The sequence below is a fragment of the Dermacentor silvarum genome, chromosome 8 (assembly GCF_013339745.2).
Source record: "Dermacentor silvarum isolate Dsil-2018 chromosome 8, BIME_Dsil_1.4, whole genome shotgun sequence".
NCBI classification, from domain to species: Eukaryota; Metazoa; Arthropoda; class Arachnida; order Ixodida; family Ixodidae; genus Dermacentor; species Dermacentor silvarum.
In genome coordinates, this window is record NC_051161.1 from 69,547,607 (window position 1) to 69,560,018 (window position 12,412).

The 12,412-nt window shown below is 43.5% G+C and overlaps 1 protein-coding gene across 1 annotated transcript; it reads left to right on the plus strand.

The window, feature by feature from the left end:
• The first annotated feature begins 1,392 nt into the window (after window positions 1-1,392).
• LOC119461391 (tudor and KH domain-containing protein) lies at window positions 1,393-9,529 on the plus strand. The gene is made up of 4 exons (XM_037722688.2): window positions 1,393-1,804; window positions 2,674-2,851; window positions 3,747-4,005; window positions 6,701-9,529. The coding sequence occupies exons 1-4, from the start codon at window positions 1,546-1,548 to the stop codon at window positions 7,370-7,372; spliced, it is 1,368 nt and encodes a 455-aa protein (XP_037578616.1). The 5' UTR covers window positions 1,393-1,545; the 3' UTR covers window positions 7,373-9,529.
• The last annotated feature ends 2,883 nt before the right edge of the window (window positions 9,530-12,412 follow it).

Here is a 12,412-nt window from a genome sequence, read left to right on the forward strand (position 1 = left end):
AATAGTGACAAGCCTCAGAGTTCCGTAATAAACTTCATAGATACTAAATACTGACTCGAAAGTATCCGGTATATACCTATGCATATATGTATATGCGAAAGTTTCTTTTTGTTTCAAAGTTCAATACGTCGGCAGCGGTTCATGTCGTGTATTGTTCTTGGTGCCGATATTGTCGTTTGCCTCATCCTACGGCCATAATCTGAGTGCAGCAACAGAGGCACCAGCACACTTTATCTAGAACGCAGGCGCAGACCGCTGAATATATATTCGAAGGCCGCATGTGGCGCGCACGTCGTATGTTGTGCAGCTTAAAGTCCCTATATATATATTTTTTTTGAGCAGGAAATCTAGGGACTTTAGTGCAGCTCTTGACCATTCGCAGTATTATAGAGCAAGTGCTCGGCTTTCTTCGTTTATTTCAGGTTGGGCGGAGCGGCAGCGGAGACTTCAAATTTCGAAGTATGCGATAAGCATGGCCTTAGAGAGTCTGAAGCGTCGCGCTCATGGTGATCGCGCTTCTGAACAGCGAGAACTTTGCATCTCGAAGGCTATTCAAAGGAACAAATCTTCTTAACTTGACAGTCATGAGGTTTTTCGGCACCTATAATAACTTTCAGTGCCTGCCATACACAAAATAATGACATTTAGGATTTTCACGCGGGATGCTTAACGCAGTCGCGCACAAGGAGGTTAAAGAAACACTTGTTTTTCTTTTAAACTCCTTGGTCGCGCAGAAGCGACAGCCCAAAGCCAAAATCTCGGAGGTTATACAACTGTTGCACACGCATAGCTTTATCTTGGCGTTATGAAGTTTGACAGCAAAATGAGTTATCGTATCACTACATCGTTACTACAACGTGCCAGTCACGGCGCAACGCCGAGTCGCCTATGACTTCCATAAAAGTACTCGTAAACATGATACGCTACTCTGGGTCCGCAATGGCTTTTGGCGCATGCGCCTAGCAAAAGTATGGCCTTCGAGATCAACTTTTATTAATAAACTATTGTTTTGAACACGTATTATTACCATATTAAAATTGGCAGTTGAACAATTCTTGTTCACGATGTAACAGCTCAAAATCCATGCCCAATTAAAGAGGCTAGTGAGGCCCTTTGAATAACAAATGCAAATTTTGAAGGCTATGCTACATCGACATTGTTGGTTGCATGCGCCGGATGCAATTCTGTGTGCCGAAAAGACGTCCTTAGACGTCGGCTTACAGCACACCAGGCACCACCTCCATGGTTTATGGACATTGGATACCACTAGGCAACACCTATAAAACCATTATAACAATAAAAAACGTCCGTGCGCAGTCAAAAAGGAACTTCGCTGCTTTCAGCTGAATCACTAAAGGCCATCCGGCAACAACAAAAGCGCTGTCGATGTCGCTTTTTGCTCCTTGGTCTGTGTCTGAAAGAGCACTGAGAAACGCCGTGTTTAGGTCGGTGCGTTGATAACCGAACACGCGGAAAGGATCAAAAGATCATTGGGAGCAGCGATCGAGGATGCGCGGCTAATATTGTTTCGCCATTCTAAATGACATGGACTCTAAACTAAAGACGATAGCACTATGGGCTGGCTTAGGGGCGGGCGTGACAATGTCGTCAATCCTGCTTTACTTACTGCTGAAACCGGAGGAAGAGTACGAGGTAAAACGGCGGAAAGTGGAAACGACAAAACATACCGTAGTGAAGGTTACCGTCCCGAAGGAGGTGGTCGGCGGGGTGATTGGACGACAAGGCGCCAACATAAAACGAATCCAGGAAAAGACGAACACAAAGATCAGCTTCGACAACCAAGGTAAGAGGAAAGAACGCGCTCGGCGTGCCGGCAACGCTGCGTATTTTAAGCAATGCCTCTTCTTTTTAGAGGAGACATTGGCTTAAGTATCACTGCATGTCACTTACGGCGATTTCGTCGTAGATCTGTCTCACATGCCATGTGTCTTCAAGCATTTAGTTCCGACAGTGTGTGTCTGTCCGCGACGCCGAAGTCCCTGAAAGTCCGCGTCGGTAATTTTTTTGCTCAGAGCTGCAGCATTATTTTCTGTCATCTGTTTATTACCGTTAAAATTTGACAAATTGAATTGCACAGTTGCCGAAGTGAGACAACGTCGAACCTAGTCATGTATTATCCCACGAGAAATAACAGTACACATGCTAACCCCCGAGGTAATAAATTGTCGCGTAATCATAAGACTGCACAATACATGCGAGGAAAATTAAGCTGTTGTTAAAACTGTGCGCACCGCAAATCCGTAGCTCAGCGCCAGTGATTGGTAGGTAATTGAAAAACACGCATGACAATAAACATGGCATATTCAGAGGCCATTAATAAAGAACTCTCATGATTGTGCAAGCGACAATAAGCGCGTACTACACAGACAGATAAATTTATTTGCGTTATTCCGGCGTTGTTATTGCCATAGGAGCGAGCTGGATGTCACGATTGCTTTATTAGACGTGCTTGGAAACTTCGTCTGAGCGCTTAGAAGTAACCAATTGAAAGTGCCATAGGTACTCAATGATTTTGTAAGCGCGCATATAAAATACAGGTTGTGTAGATAAATTATTTTTTGTATTTGTGATACTCGTGTGTAATGTAGTTGAAAACCGCATTTTGGTGCTTTGGTACAAGCAGGTCTCAAAATGTGTTTTTCTTTTTTTTAGGTACTGGTGAAGAGTGCGACAGAATTGCTGTGATTCGTGGCGTGCCAAGTGATGTGCAAGATGCAGAAGAGCTACTCAAGGCTTGCATAGTGGAGCAGTCAAATGTAGTTACCGAGACTGTGTTCGTGCCTGCAAAGTCTTGTGGCCGCATTATCGGAAGGAACGGAGAAACTGTTCGGTAAGATCAGACACCTGAACTCTACTGTCTGCACATAGTGTTGCTGTCATGCCTGTGGCTGACTTTTGTAGGTTTGCCAACTGTCCCAGATTTTATGGGAAAGTGTCCAGAGTCTCAACTTGATTCTGCCGAAACAGCCACCTGCTCTTAAATCAAGCCTTGCTGGACTGAGAGACAAGTAACTTTTCACAGCAACTCTAACTGAGCTGCAACTAAGATTTCTTTCCTTGTTAGCAACAGTCTCGTGAATAGACTGTGCACTATTATTAAGAGCTTGTCAAGAGGTGACTGGTCAAGTAGCTTGCCTGTTGAATGCAAACTGGTTACTCCCTGTCACACTACTCTTTATTTTATCGGAGACTCTCTCTACACTAAGTGAGGCAGCATTTATTCTTCTCATTATACAAGTCTCATGTCTGCCATATCACTGTGAGCTTTGCACTAGATTTCTATAACTGTTCAAACTGTCAGTTAAACTTAGTCTTATCTGCCATGGCAGCTCAGTGGCAGTGGCTTTCTGCTGCTGCGCACAAGGTCATCGGTTCGACTCTCAGCTGGTGCAGCTGCATTCCACTGGGTGCAGAACGAAAAGAACTCATGTACTCATTCGGATTTACATTTAAAAACCCTGTAGAGTCAAATTGGAGGCCTACACCATCTGATTTCTCATAGCCCATTTGTTGCTCTGGGTCAACCCCATGGTTTTAATTTTGATTCTCGAAACCATCATAGCGTATTCTTGTTCGCACTAAGCACGATTGGACTGAGTGCGTCTTGCACGTTCTGTATGTCCCCTTCTTTCTTTCTGTCTTTTTTTTTTTTGGTGAACGCCGTTTGTCACTGCATTGTATGACTGAGCTTCTGCTTAGAGATTGTGCCGATTGCCTACTTGCAGACACATGTGCCGAGTCTCCTCGGCCAAGATCCTTGTAGACCGGGCGGGCGGCGATGACCGTGAACGCAGCAGCAACCTCAAAACGGTCAGCATCACGGGCACTCGTGAGCAGATCCGCATGGCCATCACCATGATCGACGAGAAGCTGGCCGAAGAAGAGGCCTACCAGCAGAAGATGGCACTCGCATCGGCCGGGCGGGCAGCACTCTACCGTAACCGTCCCATGGCCATCAAGGCCAGTGCAACACCTCTGTCTAAGGTGATAACAGAGTTGAGTTATAGGGGCACTTATGAGAAAAATGAGCTGAGCTGTGTTAGTAACTTAGCCTTCTAGGATGCCAAAAAAGCCACTCTTGCCATGGGAGGAGGCTTGACAAGCCAGAAAAGGCGAAAAAAAAAAAAAAGACGAGTGGCATTGCCAATGTAAAATTTCTGCACAGCCTGCCACAATGTCATCGATATTGACGGCGCCTGCTCGTGCCTGCTTAATTTTTTTATCTGCGGGCATGGAGTATGTTGCATTTCAAAGAAGCCAAAGACTGAACTTGGCAAGCTTCAAGAACCTTGACGACACCACCACAATTACAAGAAAGTGCTTTGAAATCTGTGGCATCACCGTGACATGTCGGAGCTAGGGTTTTGGCACGAAGTTCAAGAAATGAAAATTAGGCCTTCATTTTCCCTTCTAATAATCAATCTCTTCCCATGAAATTAGCAAAAATAGAGCTTTGAAAGAATACTTTATAAATATAAACTGACTCAGTGTTTAGTGTCCTTTTAAGGCATTGGGACGTCTGGTGGCAATCTGCATCTTGCCTCACCAGCAACCGTTGCAGTGCAGCTGCAACTGCGTTGGCGCTGTGTGTGCAACTGTACATGCCAGGACCGTGCATCAAAAGCAAAAGCATTGATTAAAATAACCAGGGAGAAGGATAAGGAGATCCAAGGGGCTCAACTTTTTGGTAGTTACAACCATGCAAACTAAGAGACAATGAAGCCTTGAGTAGGCATAGATGAAGTTAATTGTTAGGTTTAATCGAAATGTAGAAATATATTGTAGGCTTTAAGTTTGCTAGGCATATTCACTTGGGAATGATTTCTGAGGATGGCACCAGTTTCACATTTTTACTGCAACCAAAGTTGCAGTAAAGATGCTCAGCTGTTTCACTTACTTTTACCTGCTGTAGTAGCCTAGCGGCTCTGGTGTTGCGCTGCTGAGCTCGAGGCTGCGGTTTCGATGCTGGCTGCGACAGCTGCATTTTGATGGGGGCAAAATGCATAGAATTGGGCTACACTCGAACCCGCATATATTGAATCTGAAGGGGATCACAAAAAAGTTGGATATATAGGTATTTCGATATATAAAGTAAAAATTGTGTACAAAAACATCCAAGGGGAATTCACTGCTATTCGTTACACAGAATAATTCGTTATATGTGGGTTTGACAAATCTGAGCTGCACTGTATCTGCCACTGGCAGTTTTTTAAAATTATGTATAGCAAAAAAAAAGACCACTTATATGGTAACATGTGTAAACTGAAAGCAAAAATTGACATCTAACTTGCATGTAGCAGAAAGCTACAAAGGAAATCTGGGTTTCTCAGAAAGAAAACTTCGCAGTTGAAGAAAAGTTCGTCGTGCACCAATATAGTTCTTCAAATGTGAAGTCTTCTTTCTGAGAAACCCATATCCCATATGGGTTTCCTTTCTAGCTTTTTGCTGTATGTCGGGTGGATGTCAACTTTCCCTTCCATTAACTTTCCTCTACCTTGCGGGCTTCCACAGAACTATTTTGCCATGCGTAACCTGCGGTGCACCACTTGGCCCATGTATGTACACCCGTGAGCAAAAGTATACGGACCAGGGGTTGCGCGATAAAGCCCATTTTTCCCTCTGCCTGTGAACACAACTTGAAATTGAGGACTGCAGTCCAAACTTGGCATTGGGGACTTTTCAGTGTACTCATAAATTCCAGTTTATGCTTGTTAATTACGAAGAAATTCAGTTTTTTCGGCAACCCTGCGGTCCATATACTTTTGCTCACGGGTACATACATTCACACCTGCAAAATTTTTCATAGCTAGTTTTCGGCACAGCTGCTAGGCAATAATGCAACTTTATACCATTGCTGCAAAATTTGCAGAATTGTGAAACAGCATATCTTGTGAATATATTTGCATACCTGTTGCAGCCATTATACGTGGTGATCATTTGTAAGTTTTGCGGAATTTTTAAAAATCGCCTGTGGCAGATAGCATAGTTCTTGTCCTTGAGCTGTATTATTCAATCAGGTGGACATTACTAGCATGAGAAATCGAAACATATTCAACTAATTAACTATAATTCACTGATTAACTTCATTAATTGCTTTACAGCACATGTTGCAATTTACGAATTTGTGGCAGGTGAGTTCGCAAGACTTATTTACTTGAAATGAATTTCCAGGATTACACCACTATCGAGATATTATTTGCCGAAGTGTGGGACGAAATACATGGGCGTTTCCAGTTACTGTTGTTCTTCAAGGCATAAAAGAGCGATTTTTTAGAAAAAGAGGAACAACACTGCATTTTTACGCATATCTCCAATGGCGCATATCTTCAAACTGGTGTCATTCTGGAAATTCATTCCAAGTGGATATGCCTTGCAGTCTCACCTGCTACAATTTGTAAATTGCCATATGTACATTAAGGTAATAATTAAGTCAGGTAATGAGTTTTGTTAAGTATGTTTTTCGATATCTCGCGCAAATAATGTCCACTTCTTGAATAATATAGCTCAAGGACTAGGATTATGTTACCTACAACAAGAATTTTTTTAAATTCGCGTAAAGTTTAAAAATGATCACCCCGTATAAGCAAGGAATTTGCAAAACCAGTTCCATTTTCTGTTACCTTACACCGTACATGTTATATTTCATTTTTCTTTTTCATGCCCTCCCAACCCTTCAAAGGATGAAAAGGAGCCGGAGTTCGTTCAGGAGGAGTTGGTTGCTACTTCGGCCGACGGCTACATCGAAGTCTACGTATCAGCACTGGAGAGCCCTCGCTCCTTCTGGGTACAGCTGGTTGGCTCACAGTCCATTAACTTGGACAAGCTCGTCGAAGACATGACAAACTACTACTCCCACGTGCCGAACCAGCAGACCCATGCGCTCGTCTCAGCTGCCGTCGGTGACATCGTGGCATCCCGCTTTGCGCAGGACAGCTGCTGGTACCGTGCCCGTGTTGTTGCGATTGAGGAGAGCGACTACTCGAAGGATGAAACCACAATCAAAGTCCACTACGTCGACTTTGGCGAGACGGGCCGGTTCAAGACCAAAGAGCTCTGCACACTTTGCGACGAGTACAGATATCTCCCGCTGCAAGCCATTGAATGTTCACTAGCTGGCGTCCAGCCACGCGATGGAACCCAATGGACCGAAGAGGCTTCGGACCTGTTCGAGATGCTGTCCCATGCAGCGCAGTGGAAAGTGATGATGGCCAAAGTCGTGAGCAAGGCCAAGAGAGAAGATGGCTTTCCTGGATTCAAGTACTCGGTCGACCTCGTCGACACCAATAACAAAGAGGACGTGAGTGTGGCTTCAGAACTGATGTCCCAGGGACATGCGGTGCAAGCTGTCTGAAAGCATTGGTCTCTTCCTGTTCTTGGCACCATAGATTTGGTGCATCGGGTGATCACATCTCTCTCTTGTTGAAGTTCCAGTTTGAAGACTGACAGGGAATAGAATGCCGAGGTTCAATAAGCGTGCTTATACGGTTACGATTGTAAGATTGCGATTAAGAGCACGCTGAAAAGTGTGCTCACTTATCTGGGAAATGGCACGCCATTTTCACTCTACACGTGATGAGCAGAGTAAATGTGTTATGTCATAAACATTGAGAAAACTAAGTTCAACAGCAGTGTTCTTGCTTTTTTTTTGTAATTTAAATGATGCAGATATCCTTTAACACGAGTATTCTTTTGTAGGTGCTTCTGGGCTCAAGTTCCGTACATGCGTCTTTTGTCAAACGGGACTTCAGCAAGCAAGATGATTACGATGTCGTTTTCGTTGATTTGTTCAGGGTATAAGAGTTGCAGGGCGCACTGTTTTCGAGTCGGTTGTAGCCAGCGACTTAATTTGCCTCGTTGTAAACAGGCTTTGGTAGCAAAGTCAGCTTCATGTTCAATAAACACGCACAATGAAAAGCAATACGTAGTCCTTCGGCAATAGCCCAGGACAATGTGTGTCATTGTAGGCGAGTGCACCCACTGCAGGCAGGATTCTTTTGGTTCACCAAGCATTTTAATTTTTAGCTGACACTACGCACATGTGGTACAATTTCATTTGGCTCCTTTATAATTTTTCATGCATACATTATGCAGAAGAGTACATTAATTATGAATATTGCCAGTGCCATCTGTTTCATTTGAAATTATGCAGTGGAAGCTTCCGAGCAGGCTGTCAATCATGAGACATACGAGCCTGCTACGCACATTTTCACTAAAAACGGCCGAAGTTGAGACATTGAAGTTTAATGGAGAACTTGTGATCCGTACTGTACTCTTGTTTGACCATATTTTTGATGAGGTGGGGAAGATGTTCTTGAGTGATGCATAAAAGGCATGGAAAGCGCACGTATGTGCCTTTAAGCTTGTGTGCACATTTCAAGACCAGGTGTTGTGAAGCCTTTTTTTTCCTCCAGACTCCTGCAGTAGATTCTCACTTTGGTGCTCATTGTCACTGTATGCCAGACCACGTTAATGAAACTTTAACCGTTTGAAGTTTAATAGCCATTGTCGTGAAGCCTGTGTAAACACCACTTGAAAATAAAGAGCATACGCCTGCCAGCGATAGATTACGCTGCTGTGACTTCACCGTTAGGGTGATGTGCTTCCGAAGTTGCTAGACTATAAGTACTCGTGTACTTCTGCAGCTCAATTCTTGGCGTTTTCTTTTTTTTCTGTGTGCCTTTTGGAGCACATGTTCTTCTGTATGATCCAAGTTTTCTGCACATCTGTGTGCTGCAAACAATAATATGGCCAGATGTGGAAATTAGCGATTCATGCTCTATATTTTTTTTTTTCAATTTTAACTAGGAGGCAGTTTCTCTTACTAGTGGACAAATTTATCTAAGGAAACATAACTGTTGTGTATTTGTTCGTACCCCTTAGTTTTGTCGCTTGATATTAAACATGCAGTGGCACGAGATCGGGTGAGGACGCACAAGTGCAAAGTGTACCTGTCATCGTCTTTAGCCTTGCTTGTGCTAGACGGTAGAAAGATGCTTGAAAACTTTGGTGCTCAGTTGTTTTTATTTGAAGTCTTCACTCTGCACCATAAAGCAGTGAATTATAGCTGCAAAATATTGCACTAAGACAGTCTTGTACTCGACGTAAAGCAACCATTGCAAATTCTTCACAAAGGGTGCAAAGGGAGTGTTTTATTTTTGCTTCAACAAGTACCTTGGGCAATATCTAGTAATTCAAAAACCACCTTGTACGATGTCTAATCTATCGGCAACGTGCTCATTGTGTTCGTACTTTCAGAAAAGGAGCAATTTTTTTTTCTCTCCATATTTTGTCAGGGAAAGGCCAAAGCGTTCTTGCCTTTATATTTTCTGGCGAGTTGTTTTGGTTATACATTTATAACGTTCTACCTGCAAAGGGTGTGCAGATTCAGGGCTTTCATGTGAATTCTCCACATTTGTGTGTGAAATGCTGAGCAGTTATATCTGTCTGTGCTTGTTATGTATGTGGTGTATTCTGTTTAAATGGCATTAAAAGAGGTCTCTTACTCAAAGTGCTGCACAACTGTCACTACGACCAACCCCGGTGGATGTGGTGTTCTGCATCTGAGCTCGAGGTCGCGGGTTCGATTCCTGGGCACAGCGGCCACATTTTGATGGGGTCAAAATGCAAAAAAATGCTTGTGTACTTAGATTTGGGTGCAATTCAAAGAGCGCCTGGGTTGTCAAAATCAATCTGGAGCCCTTCACTACGGTGTCCTTCATAACCCACTCTATAGTTTCGGTACATTAAAACCTGAAATTTAATTTTAACTGTCAATATATGCCATCGAATTATGTTCATTTGGCCCCGACGGGACTGACAAAATTGATCAAATTATCCAGCAGGTGGAATTAAACGAGATGCAGAAAAAAAGATAAAACACACTGCTGATTCATTTGGCAGTATTTGCCCAATCCTAACACGCCCCCAAATCAAAAGCGCATCTGTTTTCTACATGTCCAAAGTAGAATACTAACTTAGAACTGACATTTACGCTCCTAAACAAAGTATAAATCTAAGACACACCCGATTTTTTAGCAATAAAAATAGGCAAGAACCCAATGGCGGCCAGTTCCCTAAAGTGAGCTTCGCCACACCGCTTTTTAATGTCGGCTTCCCCGCAATACGGCCGTACTGTGCAATAAAGCATATGAATGCTGTGAACACAGTTTTGGTTTTATATTTGATTGCACAGTGCTGGCAATTTTTGGCCTCGTTTTCTTGGGAAAGAAAAGGCGTGCGTTATAATGGGATAAATACCATAATTAGACATTATGAGCTACCATTAATGCTTAAAAATCTTCCTAGAGCAGGCCGAAAATACATGTTTTCGATGAGAAATTACCTGTGTTCAATGCGTTCTCTGTCCCCTACGCTCCGCCGAGACGCCACTAAAGGGGTCACTATTAGGGTCACCACAGAGGTCACGCTCCTGCATGCTGACCGGTCAAGTTCGAATTATCTAGCGAAGCCAATTTTAGGACTGAAGCAATGAAAGTTCAGGCCCATAAAAATGCATAGGCACCGGCCGGGACCTTTAGTCGGGATCGAATTAACATAAGTCTACTGTACTTTCATTGCTCAAGGTTTGTATAGGAAGCCCACAATGGAGTAATAGGGTACTACAGTCAAATGTATTAAGCCATATGTTCCTGGCTATAGTCCACACATGTACTATCGACCAAAAAGCTTACAGACCACAGGATCTCGGAAAACGCTAAATATCCGAGCAGCCTTTAAAAGTAGCCAGTAAAAGCGCACATCACAATGTTGTTCGCGTATACCAGTAGAGGCTGGAAATGGGAATACCAGGCTGTGTAGATATTCAGCTTTTTGTCAGATCCCGTGGTCCATAAACTTTTTGGTCGATAGTACTTCTAAAGGTTGAAAAGCATGCTTTAAAAAAAAAATGTACTTTAAAGTCAACTGCGCCTGCCATTTTTCACCATGTAAATCGCATAGCGAAATCAGCTGCATACATTCAGAGCTGACGTAGAAAAACCGAATGTATACTGGTTGCTCAGAACTTATATTTCAGCCAGAATTAATCTCTCTGGAATACTATACAGAAAGTGCGGACTGTAAGGAAAAACTAAGTAAAAATTTACGCATGTGGAAGTCCAGAAAATATAGTACAAATGTTAATGAAAATGCAAAATTAGGATCCACCTGAGAGCAGCATGAAGTTACAAAACAAACACAGGGAAAGCTTTACAGTTTAAAAAAAATTTGTCCTGGTTTGCACAACCGATTTGCCTGGTAAAAATGTTCTGTAGGCTTGACTGCGTTGTGTAAATGAGCTCTGTGGTGATGCACGCAGCTACCTGCATTGTGGCCACAGGTTCGTCATACAGGAATCAATTCTTAAAGAGCTCTCGGCACTCCTGCACTCACTACCTCTGAAGGGTTGGCTGTGCAGGTGTCATGCATGCTCTTTAAACCTTTATGGACGGTTGTTGTCTACAAGTTAGAAATCACCGGAAAAAAAAAAATTTGCTGTGTTTTGGTGTTGAGTATGCAACTTGCGGCTAAATGTCTTCGGTCAACACTGAACGTAAAGGCCAACATGGCAGCAAGCGTTATTTGTTGGATTAGAGTAGGAATACTAGACGAAGAAGTTTGGCACGCAACTCACTTTCTTTTGAAAGCAGGGTTAAAAGAGGTGGACCAATGCGAGATCCCTGGCTGCAGTGGTATCACATACGTAATGCAAAGCAAAGGCAATGTACTATTGCACTCACTATGAGCTACATCGCATGAATGCTTTGCCACGCCCTCGCGCGTTGTGCAGTCTGTTAAGTTTCACGTTTTGTTTCTAGATGGCACCACAAGTAATCTTCTCACCTGTATATATACTTTAGTGCTATGAAATAAAGGGATCCATTTGTTGCCTTCGTTGAAGCAGATCCTTCGGCTCAAGCGCACACGTAGGTGCATGCGCGAATACAACAGATGGCGATGAGGATAACAAAGCAGCCGGCTGCGTGTTTCTAAGATGAGTGTGCTGCAGCCACCAGAATTCCTGTCAGCACCAGGGAAACCCACCGTCCCTTGGAGCCAATGGCATCGGATGTTCCAGAATTATCTTGCAGCATTGACCAGTGACGCCCACTCGACAGCCCGCCGCAAGGCTCTCCTTCTACATTGTCTTGAGGCAGAAGGTCAGCGGATTTTTTATGCATTGCCAGAGAAGCAGAGCCCACATGCGTTGGATAATCCGTAGGTGTCAGTCCAGGGGAAGGATAGTACAAGTGAGACTGACGAATACGAGATTGCGCTCGTGACGCTCCATGATTACTTTGCCACCGTCACCAATGTTGTAGTGGAGAGGCACCGTTTTGGACTGCGCGCCCAGTTGCAGGTTGAGTCGATGGATTCTTTCGTTACAGCCCTA